Genomic DNA, 24,917 nt, shown 5'->3' with positions numbered 1-24,917 from the left:
CAAACAAAAAGTATAAGCAGTGTTGTAGCTCAGAATTAAATAGCTCGTAAGAATTATTAAGGAATACTAAGAGGGAAAAAAAATCTTTAATCTTTCAAGCAACATTTTTTTTTCCTTTTTTTTTTTTTAACAGAAATGCAGCCCCGAGGAAAATGTTTTTTGCGTCAGTAAATTAACATATTCCTGGTTTAGCAGGTAAGAATTTAATAAGTAGCTTGTTAAAGTTCATTGATGCACTCTGAATTACAGAGCTTGCACATTCCTCACTGTCATTCAGGCTTGATCCATAGCTTGAGGCTGAGATTGCTGTTAGCTTTTTGTATAAAACTCAAAGTTTACCATTTCTAGAGATCATACCATCTTTTGATAGCTGTAATAAAGCACAGCATTCTGTTTGTGAAAGAAACTACTTTTAGCCACAGGATTTAAACTTCCAAAATAGACTATATATATATATATATTTATTTATTTATTATTTCTCTTTTGTAAAGTTTGGCAATAGACAAAAAATAAAGTAAGGTTTTCTTTGTGCTTTTTATAGTGACATAACAATTTGCTAGATCTCCAGGAACAAATACTCAGTGGTATATTTAAGGTATTTTCAAAGTAGCTGACTTCATACTTGTCTTCCTCCCTTGTTTATGTCAGGCCGTACTTCATTACAGTAGATCACCTGTTCAGGAAGACCAGTAGAGTTCCCCTGCTTCTTAAGAATTTTTCCACTCAAAAATAGGAACTGAAAGTTCAGCTGTATCAAGTCATGCAGCTTCCAGTCAATATTTTGGATGGTATTTCAAACAATCTCATGTGTTATGAATGAGTAATAGTCACAAGATATAACATTTTCCTTTTTTTTTTTTTTTCCAAATCATTTAAACCAGACCTGTATGAACATTTTAAGTGAGAAAAAATATTTTAGGAGTATTGTAACTACTGCTTGCTTTATTCAATATTACTATTTTTAAGCAAAAACTGAAAATAGTATCTGCACTTAATAAGCTGAGACAAAACAATCAGATTGTTTAAAGCACTGAGAGTATTTGGTTAACTTCAACAGGGCTGGAGTTCAAGAGTACACCATCATTTTCAGAGTAGCTGTGGTTTTCACCAATCCTTCTATACCATACCAAAGTATGCAGTATACTGAGTGCAGTACATTCATATGATTTTTGTTTGTTCTTTATGTCACAATGTTAACCCAAATGTCCAAAGTGGGACTTTTTTTTTTTTTTTAACAAAACATTTTGTTTTTTAAACAGTTCGCAATGTTTAACAAAAAGAAGGGAGTGGGCTGGGGTGTTAAGATTTCAGTTCTGCTCAGTTAGAGCCTGCTTTACTATGAAATAGGTTAAGGGATTGTCCTGGTTTCAGGTAGGACAGTTAATTTTCCTCCTAGTAGCTGGCAGGGTGCTATGTTTTGGATTAGAATGAGAAGAGCGCTGATAACATGCTGATGTTTTAATTGTTGTAGAGCAGTGCTTACACCAAGCCAAGGACTTTTCAGCTTCTCGCTCTGTCCTGCTAGCGAGCAGGCTAGGGATGCAGCAGGAGCTGGGAGGGGACAGACCCAGGGCAGCTGACCCAAACTGGCCAAAGGGGTATTCCATACCATCTGACGTCATGCTGAACAATATATAGGGGTGGCTAGCCGGGGTGGAGGGGGGGGGCCGGCTGCTCGGGGATAGGCTGGGCATTGGTCAACGGGTGGTGAGCAATTGCATTGTGCATCACTTATTTCATACACATTATTACTATTAATACTATTATTATTATTATTATTATTATTATTATTATTGTTGTTGTTGTTGTTGTTGTTGTTGTTGTTGTTGTTATTCTTTTCCCTGTCTTAATAAACTGTCTTTATCTCAACTCACAGACTTCACTTTCCCGTTTCTCTCCCCCATCCCGGAGAAGGAGGGGGGAGGGTGAGCGAACGGCTGTGTGGTGTTTGGCTGCCAGCTGGGCTAAACCACAACAGTCCATTTGGCGCCCAACGTGGGGCTCGAAGGGTTGAGATATCGACAGATTTGACCAGAGTGTGTTAAACTAAAATTGGTATAAGTATTCGACCTGCTTAATAGTTGCTAGTCACAATGTTGATTGCCTTAATCTCAAGTCTGCTGTGCCTGTTTCCCAAATTGAGTTTTATAGCAAGTTACTTTCTGTATGTGCTCCCTGTCGTGCTGTTTATCCTTTCCGGGCCCTGGTTTAAGATTGTTATGGTACTGTGTGGTGTAACGATGGCTTATGAAATGATGAGGTATCTGGTCATGACTCTAACCTGGTATTTGTACTCAGCACTGTCGTTGACTCTATACTTCGGAAACCATATCTCAGAAACTATTAGCAATTACACCTATTGCCTTTTTTCATCAGGGAGTCAATCTGTGGAGGGGACAGGGGAAGATATTTTTTCCTACCTGTTCACTCTCCCTTCCTCCTTCACCACCCTCTTATCCCCTGAGCTAGTTACGGTAGCTCTCCAAGATGTTGAATATCCTTGGGATACTCAGACCAGCATGTTCTTGTTGTTATGTCTCCTGAATGCGCTTCAGGTTTTGTTTAAGGTTAAACAACTACTTAGGAATCTCATCCGGAGATCTGTCTTGAGGCGGGACATTTGCGAGTGGCAGGGAGTGTGGGAGGATATGGGCAGGTTTCTAGAGCAGTAGGCACCTCCAGTGTTTTGGACATTCACCCCTGAACAACTGCAAAATCCTAAAAAACTGGTAGAATGCTTGAAAAAAAGGTGTCGTGACTCTGGCAGTTCCAAAGTGACACAAATCACTGTGGCGTGCTGGGGTCTGACTTGTGCCTATCGAGCTGCAATTGATGCTACTATCAACTTAGTGACAGACCCTGTGGCCGTTCCAGTCCCGGCTCCTGCAGCCATTCCAGCTCCAGCTCCCACAGCCGTTCCAGCTCCAGCTCCCGCAGCCGTTCCAGCTCCCGCAGCCGTTCCAGCTCCAGCTCCCGCAGCTGTTCCAGCTCCAGCTCCTGCAGCCGTTCCAGCCCCTGCAGCTGCTCCAGCTCCTGCAGCTGCTCCCACTCCTGTGGCTGGGTCAGAGAAACGAACTGTAGCAGTGCAAGTTGCCCCTGCAGAGGGTATTCCAACCCCTGTGGCAGACCCTGTGGCTGGGTCGGAGAAGCGAGCTGTAGCAGTGCAAGTTGCCCCTGTAGAAAAGGTGAAAAAATGGTATAGAAACTCAGGTCATTTAGAATGCAGAAAGTCTTCTGCTAAGTCTGGGTGTGGAGAAGACGAGGCTGGGCCATCAAGTGTGCAGGAGGATGAAGATGAGGATGAGGATGTCAGAAAATCAACAGTAACTACCCGAACCCTATACCAGCGTGAGCTACGAGATGTGCGAAAAGGTTTTGGTCGCTGTATAGGTGAACAGCTTGTCACCTGGCTGTTCCGGTGCTGGGACACTGGAGCCAATGGTGTGGAATTAGAGGGCAGGGAAGCCAGGCGGTTGGGATCCCTTGCTGGAGATGCAAGCATTGACAAAGCAATTGGAGATGGAGCACGATCTCACAGCCTCTGGAGGCGTCTCCTGTTAGCTGTGAAGGAAAGGTATCCCTACAAGGAAGAACTTGTATGTCTACCAGTCAAGTGGACCACCATGGAGAAGGGAATTCAGTACCTGAGGGAATTAGCCGTACGGGAAGTAATTTATAAGGACCTAGACGACGCACAAACATCCACAGATCCAGATGAAGTCCAGTGTACTTGACCCATGTGGCAGAAGTTTGTACGGAATGCACCATCATCATGGGCCAGCTCATTGACAATAATAACCTGGAAAGACGGTGCAGATCCCACAGTGGGTGACATGGCTAAACAACTCTGGGAGTACGAAGGAAATCTCTCCTCTTTCCTACAGGCCTGCGTCTCGGCTGTGGAGAAACTCTCTGAAGAGTTCCACCAACTTAAAGAGAATTTATTTTCCCCCCCACCTGAACGAACCAGTGGCCACCAACTAAAAGAGAATACTTTGGAGAAACTTTTTGAAGAGGTCCACCAACTTAAAGAGAGTGTATTTTCTTCCCCACCTGTACAAACCAGTGTCTCGGCTATTAGGGGTAAACGTGCATCCGTGCAAAGAAGACAATATGGTGGGTACACACCCCGCACCACCCTGTGGTTTTACCTACGTGACCATGGAGAGGACATGAGAAAATGGGATGGAAAATCTACCGAGACCCTAGAGGCACGGGTACGTGGGTTGCAAAAGAAAACAATCGGGAGAAAGGGGTTCTCTGAAAAGTTTGCTGCTCCAACTTCTAGCAGGCAGTCTTTTAAACACAGAAATGAAGATTCTGACCAGGACTAGAGGGGCCCTGCCTCCAGCCAGGGGGAGGAAAGGGACAACCGAGTTTATTGGACTGTGTGGATTCGATGGCCTGGCACGTCTGACGCACAGAAGTATAAGGCTCTAGTAGACACCGGTGCACAATGTACTCTAATGCCATCAAGCTGTAAAGGGCCAGAGCCCGTCTGTATTTATGGCGTGACAGGGGGATCCCAGCAGTTAACTGTATTGGAAGCTGAAGTGAGTCTAACCGGAAATGAGTGGCAAAAGCACCGTATTGTGACTGGCCCGGATGCTCCATGCATCCTTGGCATAGACTACCTTAGAAGAGGATATTTCAAGGACCCAAAAGGGTTCCACTGGGCTTTTGGCATAGCTGCCTTAGAGACAGAGAACATTAAACAGTTGTCTACCTTGCCCGGTCTCTCAGAGGACCCTTCTGTTGTGGGGTTGCTGAGGGTTGAAGAACAGCAAGTGCCAGTCGCTACCACAACTGTGCACCGGCGGCAATATCGCACCAACCGAGACTCCCTGATTCCCATCCACGAGCTAATTCGTCAACTGGAGAGCCAAGGAGTGATCAGCAAGACCCATTCACCTTTTAATAGTCCCATATGGCCAGTGCGAAAGTCTAATGGTGAGTGGAGACTAACAGTGGACTATCGTGGCCTGAACGAAGTCACGTCACCACTGAGTGCTGCAGTGCCGAACATGCTAGAACTCCAGTACGAACTGGAATCAAAGGCAGCCAAGTGGTATGCCACAATTGATATTGCTAATGCATTTTTCTCCATCCCTCTAGCAGCAGAGTGCAGGCCACAGTTTGCTTTCACTTGGAGGGGAGTCCAATATACTTGGAATCGGCTGCCCCAGGGGTGGAAACATAGCCCTACCATTTGCCATGGACTGATCCAGTCTGCGCTGGAGCAGGGGGAGGCTCCTGAATACCTGCAGTACATCGATGACATCATTGTGTGGGGTGACACTGCAGAGGAAGTTTTCGAGAAAGGGAAGAAAATAGTCCAAATCCTTCTGAAGGCCGGTTTTGCCATAAAACAAAATAGAGTTAAAGGACCTGCACGAGAGATCCAGTTTTTAGGAATAAAATGGCAAGATGGACGTCGTCAAATCCCAATGGATGTGATCAACAAGATAACAGCTATGTCTCCACCAACTAGCAAAAAGGAAACACAAACTTTCCTAGGTGTCGTGGGGTTTTGGAGAATGCATATTCCAAATTACAGTCTGATTGTAAATCCGCTCTACCAAGTAACTCGTAAGAAGAATGCTTTTGAATGGGGCCCTGAGCAACGACAAGCCTTTGAACAAATTAAACAGGAAATAGTTCATGCAGTAGCCCTTGGGCCAGTCCGAACAGGACCAGATGTAAAGAATGTGCTCTACACCGCAGCCGGGGAGAATGGTCCCACCTGGATCCTCTGGCAGAAAGAACCTGGGGAAACTCGAGGTCGACCCCTGGGGTTTTGGAGCTGGGGATACAGAGGATCTGAGGCCCGCTATACTCCAACCGAAAAGGAGATATTGGCAGCATATGAGGGAGTTCGATCTGCTTCGGAAGTGGTCGGTACTGAAGCGCAGCTCCTCCTGGCACCCCGACTGCCGGTACTGGGTTGGATGTTCAAAGGAAGGGTCCCCTCTACACATCATGCAACTGATGCTACATGGAGCAAGTGGGTTGCACTGATTACTCAGCGGGCTCGAATAGGAAACCCCAGTCGCCCAGGAATCCTGGAAGTGATTATGGACTGGCCAGAAGGCAAGTACTTTGGGATATCGTCAGAGGAGGAGGTGGTCCGTGCTGAAGAAGCCCCACTGTACAACAAGCTACCAGAAAATGAGAAGAAATATGCCCTGTTCACTGATGGGTCCTGTCGTATTGTGGGAAAGCATCGGAGATGGAAAGCTGCTGTATGGAGTCCTACACGACGAGTTGCAGAAGCTGCTGAGGGAGAAGGTGAATCGAGTCAGTTTGCAGAAGTGAAAGCCGTTCAGCTGGCCTTAGATATTGCTGAACGAGAAAAGTGGCCAGTTCTCTATCTCTATACTGATTCATGGATGGTAGCAAATGCCCTGTGGGGGTGGTTAAAGCAATGGAAGCAGAACAACTGGGAACGCCGGGGCAAACCCATCTGGGCTGCTGCATTGTGGCAAGATATTGCTGCCCGGGTAGAGAACCTGGTTGTAAAGGTACGCCATGTAGATGCTCATGTGCCCAAGAATCGGGCTGCTGAAGAACATCAAAACAACCAGCAGGTGGATCAGGCTGCTAAGATTGAAGTGGCTCAGGTGGACCTGGACTGGCAACATAAAGGTGAATTATTTATAGCCCGATGGGCCCATGACACCTCAGGCCATCAAGGTAGAGATGCAACATACAGATGGGCTCGTGACCGAGGGGTGGACCTGACCATGGACACTATAGCACAGGTTATTCATGATTGTGAAACGTGCTGCAATTAAACAAGCCAAACGGTCAAAGCCTCTCTGGTATGGAGGACGATGGCTGAAATATAAGTATGGAGAGGCCTGGCAGATTGATTACATCACACTCCCCCAAACCCGCAACGGCAAGCGCCACGTACTTACAATGGTGGAAGCAACCACCGGATGGCTGGAAACATATCCTGTGCCCCATGCCACCGCCCAGAACACTATCCTGGGCCTTGAAAAGCAAGTCCCATGGCGACATGGCACCCCAGAAAGAATTGAGTCAGACAATGGGACTCATTTCCGAAACAACCTGATAGACACTTGGGCCAAAGAACATGGTATTGAGTGGGTGTATCACATCCCCTATCATGCACCAGCCTCCGGGAGAGTTGAACGATACAATGGACTGTTAAAGACTACACTGAAAGCAATGGGTGCTGGGACATTCAAAAATTGGGAAACACATTTGGCAAAGGCCACCTGGTTAGTCAATACTAGAGGATCTGCCAACCGAGCTGGACCTGCCCAATCAAACCTGTTACGCACTGTAGAAGGGGATAAAGTTCCTGTAGTGCACGTAAGAAACATACTGGGCAAGACAGTCTGGGCTACTCCTGCCTCAGGAAAAGGCAAGCCCATTCATGGGATTGCTTTTGCCCAGGGACCTGGGTGCAGTTGGTGGGTAATGCAAAAGAATGGGGAGGTCCGGTGTGTACCTCAAGGGGACCTAATATTGGGTGAGAATAGCCCATGAGTTGAATTGTAGTATGTTAATTATCATATAACACTGTATGTCATCACTACCATGGTTGCTATATATCATAGATGAAAATGGTGATTAATTAGAAGGTATTGGAAAGAGTGTAACCTGAGCATGACATAAATGGTATGGAATAAGGGGTGGATATCTGTCCTGGTTTCAGGTAGGACAGAGTTAATTTTCCTCCTAGTAGCTGGCAGGGTGCTATGTTTTGGATTAGAATGAGAAGAGCGCTGATAACATGCTGATGTTTTAATTGTTGTAGAGCAGTGCTTACACCAAGCCAAGGACTTTTCAGCTTCTCGCTCTGTCCTGCTAGCGAGCAGGCTAGGGATGCAGCAGGAGCTGGGAGGGGACAGACCCAGGGCAGCTGACCCAAACTGGCCAAAGGGGTATTCCATACCATCTGACGTCATGCTGAACAATATATCGGGGTGGCTAGCCGGGGTGGAGGGAGGGGCCGGCTGCTCGGGGATAGGCTGGGCATCGGTCAACGGGTGGTGAGCAATTGCATTGTGCATCACTTACTTCATACACATTATTACTATTAATACTATTATTATTATTATTATTATTATTATTATTATTATTATTATTATTATTATTATTATTATTATTATTATTGTTGTTGTTGTTATTCTTTTCCCTGTCTTAATAAACTGTCTTTATCTCAACTCACAGACTTCACTTTCCCGTTTCTCTCCCCCATCCCGGAGAGGGAGTGGGGAGGGTGAGCGAACAGCTGTGTGGTGTTTGGCTGCCAGCCAGGCTAAACCACAACAGGGATGCAATTAAACTAATACTGTAAATATTAGATATGGTCCCTCTTCCCAAACAGAAGCAAACAGGAGTAATGAATTGTTAAACTCACCTTCAGTGCTTGCAATGTAAATGAAGAAGTCTCAAATTAATTGTTACATACTGAACACATAATGCCATATTATGTTTCCTTAGAATTCAGGCAATCTGGAGATTGCACTGAGAAGGGCATTTGGTAAATCTGTTTACCAAATAGGTGGAGTCAGCAGTGTTTTTTATCATTGAGATGAATGGGCATTGTCATTCTGCATAACTCAAGTATTAATTGGTCTGCTTTCCTCATCTTCTCAAAAGCTGGTGCTCATAGTACAGGGCTGTGTTTTTGCCTTAATTTATCAAGTGTAGGACAAATTTGCTTTGTCTTTAACGTTACAGCTTCAGTAGAAAGGAAGCCCATATGGATAGTGAGGTCCACCCCCACTAGGATTTTGTTACTTCCAACAAAAAGTTTCTGAATCTTACTCTATGTCCTGTACTAAGCACAATGGCATACACATTAACACGAAGCCCAGCACTGGCACTGCACTGGAAGCACGCTCTAGAGAAGATGGACACTTCATCTGCATTTCAGCCCTCAGGGAGGGAAATCCCCACCAGCCTAAAAGCATTACAGCTGCCACTGACAGGAAACACTCCCATGTCCATGCATGTGTCTCTTGCTGCTTCCTAGATGTTTGGGGCTTTCTTTAAGGTAAGATTGTCCACATTAGTCCTGCTGCATTTTTTCCATCTCAGAAATGGGATGGCAAGTTCTCTGAAATCTGTCCTGCCCGTCAAAAAATACAGATCAGCTGTTATTCTTTGAAATGGAATTCTTGTAGCTTGTTCATCAGCCCTATTTTGCCACTTTTAAGACTGATTTCACATCTTTCTAACAATTGAGTAACAGCACTTTGCTGAAACGAAATTTTAATATATAAAGATCTGCAGTAAGGAAACTTCCATCATACTTGTGCTGAACCCCAGTAGTTTAAGGTTGTTACTGTGGTTAGAAGTGAGTCACAACGTAATGCAATCTGAGAATTAAAAAATAAATAAATAAGATTTATTTCCCAATTATAATAGTAACTGTAATGGTGCTACACAGGTTTGTTTGTGAAATACTGTATTTTCCTGTGGAGAAATGTGGGATCAGCAATGTAGACAGACTTTGAAGTACAAAGTTCACTCAGAATTTGCTGTTACGATGTGACAGTCTCAGAATCACAGAATCACAGAATCGTCTAGGTTGGAAGAGACCTCCAAGATTATCTAGTCCAACCTCTGTCCTAACACTAACAAGACCTCCACTAAACCATATCACTAAGGGCTACATCTAAACGTCTTTTAAAGACCTCCAGGGATGGCGACTCAACCACTTCCCTGGGCAGCCCATTCCAATGCCTAACAACCCTTTCAGTAAAGAAGTTCTTCCTAATATCCAACCTAAACCTCCCCTGGCGCAACTTTAGCCCATTCCCCCTCGTCCTGCCACCAGGCATGTGGGAGAATAGACCAACCCCCACCTCTCTACAGCCTCCTTTAAGGTACCTATAGAGAGCGATGAGGTCTCCCCTGAGCCTCCTCTTCTCCAGGCTGAACAACCCCAGCTCCCTCAGCCGCTCCTCGTAAGACTTGTTCTCCAGACCCCACACCTGTTTGGGCCCTTCTTACTTCAGGTGAATTTCAATATACTTAAAGTGACTATAAGTATGTTCCAGTATTAGGCTGTAGCCTTTATAAGATTACATATATTATTTTGAATATGGAGTTTATTTATATACCCAAAATGATATCCTTAACTTTTTGAGTTCATATTTGTTTGTTTTGTTTGCTGTATTTCATGCTCTCTAAATTCATTGTTTGTTTTTCAGACTAATATCTATAGGCTATAAAAAACCATTGGAGAGGGATGACCTGTTTGAGCTGAATGAAAGTGATTCACCGTACAGCGTGTGTCCTAACTTTGAAAAGCAATGGAGGAAAGAAATCCAAAAGTCTACTGCGGGATTGACGGTAGTGATAATTAAGAACAGCTAACACCTTTTTTTTTCAACCTTAGCCATAAAGTTCTTAAAAGTCTGCTATAAATGAAAGTTCGTTTCAATTTTTGTTCAAGCTTTCCTCTGGCTTTCTGATACAAGTTTTTTGACCTATGACAATCATTTGAGGATTAAATTATTTTCTGATTTTGTAGGGTTTCTAGGCAACCCTAGAAACAATATTTATCCTTTCCTAAAAGATTTCTAGCCAGACTAAATAAAACCACAGTTCATTTCTTACCGCAAAGTTTTTCTTCTGTCCTGACTGTAGGAAATGTGCTTCTTCAGAACACAAGTACAAAAATGACTTGAAATGGATACTTCAATGTTACATATGTTATATTTGTAGGTGGGGTAGAGGGGAGAAATAATTTTCTTTGTTAATTATCTACATATTTTTGTAATCTTGCAGGCTTCTTACATCAAAAGAATGCTATGCAAAAGAAAGACAGCAAGTTTCCATAAACAATCTTTGATTCTGCCACTATGGCAAACATTTAAATTTTTATTGATTAAAGTTGCATTTCTAAAAGTTGCAGCTGACATTCTGCCTTTCATGAGTTCACAAATAATGAAGTAAGTTGTTAATCTCTTTTACCTTATGTTTAAAGATGATTAGTAATAATAAAGGGTTACCAGTATCAAAACCAAATTAAGCAACAGCTTAGATGTGTAAAGATGGGGTGGTTTAGGTGTTTTTTGTGGATTTATATATTTTTTTTCAGTGATTATCTGTAAATGATCTAATGAGGGAAGACTCAAAGTGATCAGGAGTTTCTTGGCTGACAGACTGCGATAAAAGCAATAGAAACTCATTTCCACAATATTTAATTAAGTATTGAATATACTTAAACATAAAACCAAATGTAAAAAAAAAAAAAAAAAAAGTGAAGTGCCAAGATGTTTAACTTTCCTGCTTTTTGGTAATATTTTTGTGTCTCTACTTTTAACAAAAAATTTAAATGTGCAACAATGTCTACAGTTCCAACATTTCCAGGAAAACTGTGATAACTCTCTTATAATGTTATTAATACCATAAGGTGGATGGATATTGTGCTTAACACAAAAGTACAAAGAATGTATCGTGTGCTTTTATAAAGAAAAGTAATAATGAACAGAATTATTGTTAACCTCCAAACCCTGTGTCAGTGAAATTATATTGTATCCTGGGATGCTGAACAAAACTGTTGACTTCAAACCTGTTTAAAATCTGTTTGAAGATATCACAGTTGCTGGTTATTTAAGATAAACTTTTTCTAACACCAACATAAGAATTAATTTTCCTTCAGATTTTCTTTCTGACTTTTGTAGTTGGTAGTTGCAGCCTTTGTGACTACATCTAATTAAAATGCTCTTTTTTTCTTTTGTGCCATTCTTTATTTGTACTGCATTGTCAGTGAAGTCACCATTAGCCAATTAATTTTTAGAATAGTGTTTGATAGTTTTTTCTAGGCTAACAAATAATAAAACACAATTTTTAATGTGGTTTGTCTTCATGACATTCGACCGTACCTGGATGCAAAATGGATTTAATTAAGCAAGTTGCCAGTATGTCAGTTTAGTGAACTTTCTATTGTCAGATGTTGACTATGTGCACAGAATCTAAAATTTTATTTTGCTTCATTTTCAGATCATTGATAACTCTAAGTGAAAATCACCCTAGTTCATACGGAAGTGGATATGGCTACGCTATTGCCTTTTTTTTTGTAGCTCTCTCTCAAACTCTCCTACATCAGCTATACCAGCGTAACAATATGCTTACTGCAGTCAAAATCAAGACTGCCATTGTTGGCCTGATATACAAAAAGGTAATAATGCATTCTGCTTTTCTTTCAAAACAAAAATTTAAAATAAGCTTCTCAGCATGATAAAAACCCAAGATACTATAAACTGGTGACAGGCTTACAGATTGCCTTTATATTCTGATGATTGTTTCTGTATAATAATTTGTAATTTCAACAGTGTTTCTCTTCGAATGCTCCAATCTCACAGTTAAATTTTTTTTTAAGCAACCTGTTACAAACTGAGCTCTTCCTATTTTTATTAGATTTAGTTTGGATAAGGAAGAAGTCTTTCACAGTGGGGGTGGTGAGACACTGGAATAGGTTGTCCAAGGAATTTGTATATGAGCCGTCACTGGAAGTGTTCAACGTTGGGTTGGATGGGGCTTTGAGCAACTGGATCTAGAGAAAGATGTCCCTGCCATGGGCAGGTTGGACTTGATAATTCTCATGGGTCCTCTTCAACCCAAATGATTCTAAGATTATGGGATAATTTCCCCAAATTTACTGAATGACATAGGAAAATATTTCAGGCTGGAATTACAGAGAAAAAGCAAGGATGTATGCAATCACAACTTTTACTGCATAGTAGTAGTGAATATAACAAACTAAAGTTTGGCACTTTGTCTCCTCTGGAGGTTGAAATTTTTCTCCTTGATTTAAGTGAAACTGATTTTGAGTTGATTTAAATGTGCAGTAAGTTAACTGCTGTGTAAATCTATGTATAACTTACATTACCCGCAATATTTCTAATTAAAGTTGAGATTATTACTAACTGTGAGAGAGGCAGGTGCTCATAACGTAATACTGAAAGTATCTGTGTGTGACCTACAAAACATTAAAATGTTTACAATACTGTCACTGTATAGCATATGAGATGAAGCTGGTTTCTCAGTGCTGCGCCTTTAATTCACTCTGTTACAAACACAACACATTGGTATTTTTACTGCAGTATTTGACAATGAAACAAACGTTAAGGAAGACAAGACATAATCCCAATCTGAAGTAAATTAGTCTCTGTTGCCAATTTAAAATACAATCTTTTTTTCCTCAAGATATTCAAATAAACCTTTCGGCACAGCCTTTTCAGGTATTTTCTGAACCACTACACAGTATTTCACTTGTCAGCTGCAACTCAGGAAAACAGAGGAATTCTTTCTCTCATGTCATGTATGAGGGTGTGTCAATACATCAAGTCATGAACAGGGGAATATAGTATGAGGCTGCAACTAGAGTGGGTATGTCATCTGGCAAGTTTCCACAGCTACAGGTCACAGACATAGCTTGGTCCTCTGTCTGAATGGAGTCAGTGAATATCAGATCAGGTTGTGCTTTGCACGTGGAATGGATGGTGGAGTGAGTTGCTGCAGCACTGTCTAGTTTCGTGCAGGAATTCTAGGTGATACAGTGGAAAAATGTGAGTCACTGTGAGAGAGCATGTATGTGTGTGACCTGTCTGGGTAACTATCAGTCCCCAGACACTTGGACATGTGGTGCCATCCTGCCACACTCGTATTATACGTGTGCTTGCTGTGAAGCCTGCTGTTCTTGCTTCCTGCACTGGGAAGTAAGCTAGCCCAAAGCTGAGCCTTTCTGAGCTCTCTTTATGCTATGGTGTCATCTTTATTTACTGTGAGGAGTTGCAAGTTTGTTTCACTGAGCTCAGCTTTGCTTTACTATTGTCCCTTCTTTTAGCTTTTCCTGGGAAGTTAAACCCATCAAAATTGTTGATTTTTGCAACTTCTACCCTCTCTGTTTTCCGGTTGCAGGCCTTAACTTTAGCAAATTCCTCACGACGAAACTATACAACTGGGGAAATTGTGAACCTGATGTCAGCAGATGTTCAGCAACTCATGGAGCTAACTGTAAACATCAACCTGTTGTGGTCAGCGCCTTTTCAGATCATCATGGCTGTTTTCTTTCTTTGGAAAGAACTCGGCCCCTCTGCCCTAGCAGGTGTAGCGGTGCTTCTTTTGGTTATACCTATAAACGCACTTATTGCAGCCAAAGTAAAAAGTCTGAAGGTGAGACATTTAAATAGGCATGGTAAGGAGAGGTTTAATTGTCATAATGCAGAAATGAAGGGGGGAGGAAGGGTTAAAATTATGCAGGTATAGGAATTATATTGGTACATCAAAATTAAAACCAAAACAATAAACAACCCAACCTTGTAGCTGTTTTCCACTAGGGGGGAAAGTGGGGGACCATAACTTTAGTAAGAAAGCAGTATGTTTCATAGCTAAGCTACTATTTAGATTGCATACCTAAATTTTCATTATACTGAAACAATACATTTGTATTAGTAAAAATTACTACATGACTCAGTTTAGAAGCAGTTATGTTTTTGCATATTACACGAGTTAATTCTATTAAATAAGGGATTTTGTAGGATTATGGCCCTCTTCCACTTCTATTATTCAGGCTAAGCAGCTCTCTCAACCTCAGGAGAATATGTTATGAATATGTTATGTTTATGAGAATTCCCACAGAGGTACTACATGTGTTCCTGCTTCCTTCCTGCTTCTCTGATGCTACGGTTCTCTTGCACAGCATTGCTTATTACTATAACTGACAATTTCACGAGGTCTGCTGGAGCAAACACTACAGTCCTAAGGTTTGCATTGCCATCAAAGGCAAATACCTGTCTGACTTATTCTGCCTGTGATAGTGCAGCATGCAGTGAAGATTCTTCACAGATCCATAGATTTTTTTTGTAAGGCTGTGATAGTATAGAGGCATCACAGTAAGAAAAGCCCTCACCTCTTTTGCAGATGCAGCAGGTACATATGCTCTTAGATTCCTACTAAGATATGAGAGAGAAAAGAAGTACTGAAGTGTTTTCCTGAACACCCTGAGAACTGGAAGCTTGTTAGGTCGTTCTAGTACCTAAGGGACCTACAGGAAAGCTAGGGAGTGTCTTTATAAGGAAGTATAGTGATAGGACAAGGAGGCCTAGGACATGAGATAGGAGATAGGACAAGGAAAGGACGGCTTTAAACTAAAAGAGGGTAAGTTAGATTTGATATTAGGAAGAAATTATGTGTAATTAAGGTGGTGAGGTACTGGAACAGGCTGCCCAGAGAAGCTGTGGATGCCCCATCCCTGGAGGTATTCAAGGCCAGGCTGGGTGGGGCTTTGGACAACCTGGTCTGGTGGGAGGTGACCATGCCAATAGCAGGGGGTGGTATAGAACTAGGTGATCTTTGAGTTCTCTTCCAACCCAAACCATTCTATGGCTCTATGATTTTTATTCAATATGAAGGAAATAATGGTAGCAGAGAAGAGATTAAAAAAATTAAAAAAAAAAGAAAAAAAAAGAAATGTCCTCCTTAATATATATTTTAGGGGGAAAATACTGTTATAATGTATTTAATAATCCTTATTTTAAGTAATGGATTATATGACTTACACATATATCTGAAAATGATATAATTGCAGTGCTAGTGTGTTTTTCAGCAAGGCAAAAGTAATGTAAAAGATAATGATTGCCTAAATATACTGCATATTTTCTTATTTTTTTTTTTTTTATCACTGAAAAATGAAAATGTTGCCGTCTTTTAACCAGAAGAGTCAAATGAAATATTCAGATCAACGAGTCAAGCTACTAAGTGAAATGTTACATGGAATAAAGGTAATGCCACAACTAATGAGGTGTGTTTTTTGTTTTGGTTTGGTTTTGTTAACTTGTGAAGACTGAAAACAAGTTATTTAAAAAACTAGGGTTCTGTGAGTAATCTTTCAGCCAATATTGATAGAAGCTTAAAAAGAGGACATTTTAACATAATGTACTTAAAGTTTTTTTGAAATATATTTAATGGTTTAATGTTATTTGAAAAACTTTATCTGTGATGCATTAATTTGACTACTACATTTTTATTAGAATGTAAAATGTGCTAGTAGATGTGTGAAAACCTTTAGCAGACTAAAATTTTGGTATATAAAGAAAACACTTTTAAAAGTTGACTAGTTTTATTTGTTATTTATACAACTCTGAAATAAACCAACTCATCATTTATGGTGCATAGGAATATGTTGAAATGTGTAGAATTAAGGGGGACCGGAGCATGTCTTCCATAAGAATAACCTAAGTTTCAGCTACCTCGGCTCATACTTTGATTTGTAAAACATTAAAATTTTTATAGTTTGGTGTTGCTGTATATTTGAAAATGACATTTGGAGCTTAAGCTTATTTTGTGAAGCATGATCGCTATTTTTTTCTTTTATTCAAATACTTCTTTTTGTTTGATTTGTCTAGATCCTCAAACTTCATGCATGGGAACCTTCATATCAAAGAAAGGTCATGAACATTAGAGAAAATGAAGTGGGTGTTTTGAGGTCATCTGGCTATCTGACGACTTACTCCATGCTAACATTGACATGTATTCCTTTCATGGTTCGTTTCATAAAAATATTAATTCATGCAAGACTGTCTCTTGTATTTCCAGTTGCTTTAGTAGCTCACAATGTTCAGTCACAAACATTGCCTCACAGTATCTTAGAAAGATTATTAATGCAATATATCTGAAGTCAAAGGTTCTAATGTTAATTATATGACTGGAGAGGGACAAGACAAAGAGGTTATGGATTGAGTAAGCATTTAGAGACTTCTGTTAGAAAGTGGAAAATCAAATCTATGTCTCCTGAATCTCATTTCACTGTTTTAATTGTACTATTTCTGTTGCATAGAAATAACTATCTTGTTTATACTCCTGTTTTAAGGGAGTGTATTTTCAATCTGAAATTTTTAGCAAACCCGTCTCAAAACTGAACCTCTAAATAAATGGAAAAGAAAAAGAAAAACAAAACAAACAAAAAACACAACAACAAAAACAACAAAAAGACAACCATAAGCTGAATTCATCCTAGCTTTGTTTCAGTGGAATTGTATCAGGAAGCCATTCATGTCTTTGGATCTTTAAATCTTTAAATTTGGAAAGTAAATGGATCAAACTGAAATTTTCATTAGGGATAAATGACCACTGTTAACTTTAGTTACACAGATTGGAATATTATGATGCTTAACTCACAATATGTGATTAGTGAGGATGCATATTCCTTAGGAATAGTGAGAGGGAGCATTAAGGCCATCCAGTTTGTAACCTTGATAACTGAAATACTTGAAGCAGTGGGTGAGAAAAAATCACAAAGTTAAAATTAAGTCCAGTGAAATAATCAACTTATTATTTAGGACTTTCTTATGACTCCTAGTTTAGGACTCCTGTTTTAGTTCAAAACTCCTCCTAAACTCAAGAAATGGCACATGAGACCCCATAGGACAGGTTCTTAACTTTAAGCTTTTCTGGGTAATTCTGAAGGCCCGAGTATCTGCTTTGTAGGAGCCCATCTTATTCTCTGATGACTATACATTACATTTTTGGGAAAAAAAAAAATCCAGGTGGTAAAAATAAAGATATCTGCAGTAAATAATTTTACTTTATGACCAATATCATAGAGACAGCAAAAAGAAAAAAATGTGAATTTGCTGAAATGTCAGCATGAAATGTCATGTCTAAGTGTTTTCAAAATGAAGAAATAAATTCCTGAGATAGGAAAGTTATTTCATAGTTTCATGCATGTCCAGTTGGGTCAACCACAGTAGCCAAGTATTTCTGCACTCAACATTGCAGCCATGAAATAATTCCCAAGTGCAGCAAATGCAGAGAAGTCCCCGTTTATATGTGGACAGAAATGGAATTCCACGTCTTTGAAATGCAAAAAAAAAAATAGATTTTATTTATAATGTGATTTTGCTTCTTTTCATTTTTTGATTTTAAAAGGTCTCATTGGCTACATTTGGAGTCTTCTTTTATCTGGACAAAGAGAACGTTTTAACAGCAACTAAAGTTTTTACATCTATTACTTTATTTAACATTTTGCGACTGCCTTTGTTTGATTTACCATCTGTGATCTCTGCTGTGGCCCAGGTAAGCATATTTTGACTAAGGGCAGTAAAAGGCTGATGTTTGTTCTGTCTTCTTGTTCTTCTGTGGTGTTTCATCTATATCTAGGAATGATTAAGTCATTCAGTTATTTGAAGTTACACTTTGCTAAGATGAAGCTGCACAGTATTTTTACAGAAGGGGAAGCACGAAGGCTGTTTAAAGGATGCCTCACAGTTTTTTAACTGGAATGATAATGGGGTGGAATACTTGATTGCAACTGAGCTTTCCATTTCTGGCTTTTCTTCCTTGAGTGAGCTAAAATCATCTGCTTTTACTCTCAACTTCTCCTCTTCACAGTTCCAGTGAAGAGAAAAGTGGGACCAGTTTGTGCCGCACCTTTTTAAATAACTCAAACATTGTTATATGTTGGAGCCCTTGGTACCAAGTAGGGGAGCCCCAGCATGGCCTCTGCATTACTGTATTTCACTAGTCACTGCTGAAAGAATTAGAGAAAAAAAGAAGCAAAGCTGCTGAGGGCACTCCATCAGCAACCTTCAGCCCTAATGGTGTACTAGCAGGGATATTATATGGGTTGGGAACCGTTAGCTTTTAAGGCTTTATTAGATGTATATTATATGAGCTGCTCATGAATGTATGCTGTCTTTGTCTATGCACAGCTTTTATACAACCCAGCTTTTTGTAAGGATGGGTACCAGTGTGAACAGATACTCATCCTGATGTGACTTCATTTATGGTCAGCGTACTATAAGATCAAAAACCTGTCTTTTCCCAAGGTTTAGTTCCATGCTTAAAAATTAGCAAAAGTGTAAGTTCAGTTCATTTTATGTCACAGTACAGTGACGGACAGCTCATGATGCACTCACAGTAAAATAATGTCTTTCATCTTCATTATTTTATGAAGATAGTTACTGCGCACTACTTCTTTAAAAAAAATCACTTAAGTTTTTGAAAACAATCTGATCAGAAGAACCAGCCATTCGAGGATTAACTGTATATTGTAACATTAGATATGTCAAGCATCCTCTGTTGTTTTGTAGTTACCTAGCAGTGTAGACCCTGGGGGAGAGGGAGGTGAACACTTGCTTATGGCTTTATTTACCCTGAACACCAATTTTTGTCTATCTTTAATTAAGACAAGGAGTATGTCTTTTCATACTGTCTAGAGGGTTTCGTTGTTGTTTTTTTAAGTATTATTTAAGAATTTAGGTAGCACAGGTATGCTGTATGTTCATCTTGCAGACCAAGGTTTCTCTGAGACGTTTAGAGGACTTTCTGTGTGCTGAGGATCTTAACCCTGAGGATGTTAATACAAGCTACAGTGGAAGTAAGCTGCAGTTACTCATTTTTAATTGGTCATTAGTTTAAATGGGTGATCATTAAGAACCTCAGCTGAGGGGATAGATTAGCAACTGTGCTCTTTTTTCTTTACTACAACAGATCATGCTGTTGGGTTTATTGGTGCTTCTTTCCGCTGGGAGAAAAATGGCCTGCCAATCTTAAAAAAGTAAGATATTTATTCATTATTTTTTATAAGCTCTTTTAGCAGAGTGTGACATCTATAAAGATTTTCAGGATTAGGACTAGTTCATGATGGAGACACCACAAAGAACATACGCTGTTATTTGTAGAGTATCCCATGTGATCACTGTGTTCTGGAAAGTCAAATCTGACCTGGCCTCCCTCATGCTCTAAGAGGAACCACATAGCATATGGTTCTCCAACATAGCACTCCTATCACTTCACCCTTCAGTTTGCACAAGGAAGGTTTAACTTTCTTTGGAAAGAACAAACAAACAAAGTTTGCTTTTCTTACAATGGTATCTCTTGCCTGAAAATGCTCCTTTTTTGTCATTTCTTAATGAGGTATTTTTTAGGTATAAATTCAGATATTTTTAAACTGCTACACACTGAATTCATTGCAGGGTTAGTAAGGAAATGGAGTAACCATGCTCTGGAGTAGAATGAAGAACCTACTTGATAAGCTCTGTTCAATTTTACTAGGGCAGCTGAAGCGGTTACCACTCACCCAATCTAACCCTCTCACCATGCTGTCTACTCTGTTCATCTCAGGGATAGAGGGGATCACTTGCCATGACATGGCATTGGGTGTCCACATCTCAGCCACCATAGCCTGCAGTATAATATCCAGGCATAAGCTAGCTTCGGTAGACTTCATTAAAGCCTGGTATAGTCTCTGTGTACAGTCTTTCTCAACCTTATTTGTGCTTCAAACTAATCTGAAGGGGCTACGCTTATTTTACCATAGGGCCTTCGGTTTAGAACATGCTTAGATCCAGATAGCTGGAGTACAGGTAGAGCAAGTGGCTCTCCATGTATGCAGAAGTTTATGAGATCAGATTGTACATGTTTTGACAGCAAAATTTGTGGAGGATGAAGAGCAGCCTTTTTTACTCAGATATTTTTCACACGTTGCGTACAGTAGGTTCTACATGAGAAGTCTAGCTGTTGATTGTCAGAGCAAGGTAAAAAGCAAACTACAGGCCTGAGACGAGTAAGCGCATGTGTGGTTAGACATTCTCCCATTTGATTGCATTGTGACCAGATGAAAACACAACCTCTTAATCTGCAGACCAGCAAATTTATTCTTAAAGTCATTACTGCATGTTTCTGAAGGGGTATATAGTCAAAAGGCATGCAAACTGAAATACTAATTTCTCATTGTCCTGAAGCTAAAATAGAGTATTTCTTTCTTACAGTGACCACAACCCATACATAATGCAGTATTTACAAAGAGGGTAACTAATTTCCTTGTCAATATTTCCAGCTTGAGTGTCAGCATTCCTGAAGGCTCTTTAGTTGCTGTTGTGGGACAGGTTGGATCTGGAAAGTCATCTTTTCTTTCTGCTATTCTTGGAGAAATGGAGAAACTTGAAGGAACAGTTCAGAGAAGAGTAAGATTGTCTATCTGTCCCTCCATGCCCCCACCCGACCCTCTCACTAGTAAATAAATTAAGCAAAATTGCTTTTGGAAGTGCCATTTTATCTTTTCATCTATTTATGATTGTAATAATGCTGATAAGTGAAGTTTCAGCACTTAACTTCTTGAATCTTTAATCTTCAAAGACAAATAACATGATGGCATTTTGTTAACTGTATAACTATTTTTATTTGGTGTCAACCAAAGTGATTGCAAAGCCATTCTCATATTTAAGAATACATGTAATTCAGTGCAAAACTCAGAAATGTTTAAGTCATATGTTGAACTTAAACGTCGAATGTTTGCCGGCTGTGAACAGCTGTATGGACACGATCTATTTAGAGCTGTGATAAACTCTGCAGAATACAGTCATCTCTCTTGCAGTGGCTTATTGGTAGAGAAGATGCAGGATGTAGATACAGAGGGAAAAATGTAGCTTTAGGCAGAAATAGAAGTAAGGTGCTGGCTTTCCCAGTGATAGAAAATCCCGTAGTTTAACTTACCTTGTAGTTACATAGGACAGTGAAAGTCCCCATCACAAAAAAAAAAGAGTTTAGGGAAGGTTTTTATATATTACAGATATGGAGGAAGTTAAATTCTGATTTCAGAGTACAGTAATATTTTTCAATTTCTATTGGTTGAGCCAAAAAATGTCAATGTATAGCCATGGTATCAGCTAATCTGTTTGCAAGTGGATGTGGTAACACTAAAACATTTATCAGCCTTGAAAATCAGTGTAGAACAAGAACCTTCGCTCCTCTGGAAATCTAGTGCAGTATCCTCTCACTGAAGAGGAAAGAAAATGAAGCTGAAGTGTTCTGAATCTGAGAGTAGTAACTAAATGGGAAAAAGAGCCGCTGTGTAAAATTTAATAATGAAGACATACCTAGAAAATGTATGTAGACTGTAAATTTGTTGTAAAATTAATAGATTTTTACAGGACATACAGCTTATGTAAGAAAAGATCTAGGATCATTACCGGTGATGATTGCTATCCTGTAATCTTAATTTTTAGGGGTTTATATATTCCACAGAAAGTTAGGTAAAAATACAGTCAGACTGTATGTTGACACATACCTAATGTAGAGCCAATTTGCTGCATGTAAATATTACCTTTAAAATATGTCACTTTTTGTCACCGAGATCTTTCACTGAAAGACTTCGCTCAATATATGTCCCAGCTCTGTCAGTTTTATTTGAAGTATGTGCTCTTATAGTAATTATCGGCAAGCTGTTGTACAGGAATATTAAACCGATTGTTTTTTATTAGTCAAAATTTTAACACTTTAATAATGCTCATGTTACGGAAATAATGTCCTGTTATTTTGAGATAAAGCTAGAATAGCAAGCGTATATTAAAATGCTATTTTTGGTGTTCAGAAAGCCCAAGTAAAAATGTTTCCAATTCTTTTTATTTAGGGTTCAGTGGCATACATTGCTCAGCAAGCTTGGATTCAAAATGACAGTTTACAGGAGAATATTCTCTTTGGCGCAAATCTAAACAGGTCATACTATGAGCTTGTTTTAGAGTGTTGTGCTTTACTGCCAGATTTGGAACAGTTACCAAAGGGAGATCAAACAGAGATTGGAGAAAGGGTGAGAATTTGAAGTGTCAGAATTGATATAATAAGTTGTTGCTTTTTTATTTTTATATATTTATAATTAATATTTATATTAATATAAATATAACGATATATCATGTATATATAAGTAAATATTAATATTAATATTGCCCGTATGCCTGTAAAGAATAATTGATTTTCCACAGTGTATTGTATTTGCCTATTTTGAAATGAGAAGTTGATCAACAAGGGGCAAACTTTGCTCTAATTACTTAAAAATACAACTTTTAACTTTTCTACTTTTATAAATATTATAAAATTTACTTTGGTTACCTGAAAAATACAATGATGAAATTGACTGTGATATGCTGGACTTCTGTAGTATTTTGTATTAAAATGTGGATTTTGGTTTTCTTTTCTTAGGGCATCAATATAAGTGGAGGGCAGAAGCAGAGAGTGAGTCTTGCTAGAGCTGTGTACAGCAATGCTGACTTGTATCTTCTGGATGACCCCCTATCTGCTGTAGATGTACATGTTGGGAAACATCTTTTTGAAAAGTTAATTGGGCCTTCAGGCCTCTTAAAAAATAAGGTAAAGTAGGGAGGCTGCTTTTCAATTTGGGGATGAACTGCTTTGTACAATGCAACAGACACAATGTCTCAGTCATTCTGCAAAAGTTCATCTCTTACCTAATATGTTGATGAAAAATATTCTGAATAAAGAGGCTAAATAAAAAGCACAGCTGAATCTACCAGTTTGAAGTCTATTAGGTGGCCATAGCGTAGGCAGAAGACAAGATTGAGAGTTGGCCTGACCTTGAGGTCTGAAAAAGTCATATAATACTTGGTCATTTCTCCTTTGCTGGCAGTTGTTGAGACGTGCTGTGATGTGCATATACGAGGCAGGGTGGAGCCCTTTGTGGTCACTCTTGATGCTTCACTGCCATAAATAAGTTATAGCCAGCATAAGTTAGAGAAAGAAGGGCTTCTTGTTGACTAGGGAAATTCCCAAAGGGAAAGTGGAATGAGAGGGAATAAGTCCTCCCATCTGTTAATGTGGGAAGGCAAGATGGATGGTAAAATATTCTCTCTTCAGTGCTATGAGTTAGTGCAGATTAATCCTGCTGATGACTGCAAAACACATGTATTATTGTGAAATACTTGCTTATTATTAATAGTTTACTTACTATGAAGTAAATGTCTTTCACTTCCCTCTCTCCCTTCTTCCTTTTCTTAATTTACGTGCTCTGTAGGTGATAGGTATCTGGCAGAAGAAAGAACTCTAGTAATGGTAGACTTCTAGGCAGATTTAATGGTAAGACTGTTAAACTACTGTACTGTAATATGTAACAGCTGTATTATCTACCTCTTCTCTTTATGATCTAATCTAAACCACCCCTGAACAGAAGACAAACATTAAGAAACAGGTAAGTACAAGTAATACCAAATAGCTGTAAGCATAAACAGTTTGACATTACAGTTGGCAATTTAAGGAGAAATGTAATAAAGTAGGCAATAAACAACAGTAATAGTAATAAAGTAGACAAATAAGCAAAATCCCAGAAAATTTCCAACCGATCATTCCAGCTACCATAATAAAATGCCTACTCTTAATACATGCTTTGATTTTATATGGTGAAATAGAAAATGCTGTATTTCAGACTCGTGTATTGGTGACACACAACCTAATGCTCCTGCCTCATGCTGATCTTATAATAGTGATGGAAGAGGGCAAAATAAGTGAAATGGGGACCTACCAGGAACTCATATCAAAGAAAGCTAATTTTGTTGAGCTTATTCACGTCTTTGGTGCAGAGAATAGAAGTGAAGAGACAACCCCAAAGGAAGGTGAGAAAACTTGTGTACTGTGTTTATTTAGTATTTTTCCTTTTCATTCAAGCTTCCTAAAATATTCCTCCGTCCCTTCCTTACAGTTTCTGGGAAATATAGAGTATTCCCATCTACGTTTTGATTATAAACTAAAATAAAATTTAGGCTTTAGTGCCCTGACATCAAATGCTTTACTCTTTCAACTAAAGTATGTATTACCAAGCTGCCTTATGCAGCTGTTTTCTAATCTATGTACCGATGGATTACCTTGGAAAGTTACTTGATTCTGTTAAGGTTTTATTATTCAATAAATAACTAATGGACATTTCAAATTCTTCAAGTATATCCTTTATATTGGATGCTTCCCATTTCCTTCACCTTAGACTGCTGTAATCATGGCAGAAGGCATAGGAGAACACTGTCCATTTGTAGGATAAAAAATAAATGAATCTGTTTGTACTCTAAAAAGATACTTCCAGCAAACTAAACAGAAATGACATAGTACCTTGAAAAAGCATACCTACAAACTATCTGCTTGGA

The 24,917-nt window shown here is 39.5% G+C and overlaps 1 protein-coding gene across 7 annotated transcripts in view; it reads left to right on the top strand.

The window, feature by feature from the left end:
- Positions 1-24,917, top strand: part of LOC121074326 (multidrug resistance-associated protein 1-like) — a 54,075-nt gene that overhangs the window by 13,485 nt on the left and 15,673 nt on the right. For 5 of the 7 annotated variants that reach the window (XM_040566286.1, XM_040566312.1, XM_040566319.1 and 2 more), the window contains 14 exons: positions 134-195; positions 10,197-10,338; positions 10,777-10,940; positions 11,995-12,172; positions 13,915-14,169; positions 15,711-15,776; positions 16,401-16,538; positions 17,923-18,069; positions 19,288-19,372; positions 19,486-19,552; positions 20,834-20,960; positions 22,406-22,582; positions 22,972-23,139; positions 24,209-24,395. In XM_040566286.1, the coding sequence (XP_040422220.1) occupies positions 134-195; positions 10,197-10,338; positions 10,777-10,940; positions 11,995-12,172; positions 13,915-14,169; positions 15,711-15,776; positions 16,401-16,538; positions 17,923-18,069; positions 19,288-19,372; positions 19,486-19,552; positions 20,834-20,960; positions 22,406-22,582; positions 22,972-23,139; positions 24,209-24,395 (1,963 nt within the window). Of the gene's footprint in view, positions 1-133; positions 196-8,810; positions 9,035-9,866; positions 10,002-10,196; positions 10,339-10,776; positions 10,941-11,994; positions 12,173-13,914; positions 14,170-15,710; positions 15,777-16,400; positions 16,539-17,922; positions 18,070-19,287; positions 19,373-19,485; positions 19,553-20,833; positions 20,961-22,405; positions 22,583-22,971; positions 23,140-24,208; positions 24,396-24,917 lie in introns of those variants that run through there. The other 2 variants (XM_040566329.1, XM_040566339.1) reach the window with 2 other exon arrangements.

This window comes from Cygnus olor, chromosome 1 (assembly GCF_009769625.2).
Source record: "Cygnus olor isolate bCygOlo1 chromosome 1, bCygOlo1.pri.v2, whole genome shotgun sequence".
Lineage (NCBI taxonomy): Eukaryota > Metazoa > Chordata > Aves > Anseriformes > Anatidae > Cygnus > Cygnus olor.
Note: the sequence above shows the minus strand (reverse complement) of the source record. Positions and strands in the feature narration are given on the sequence as shown.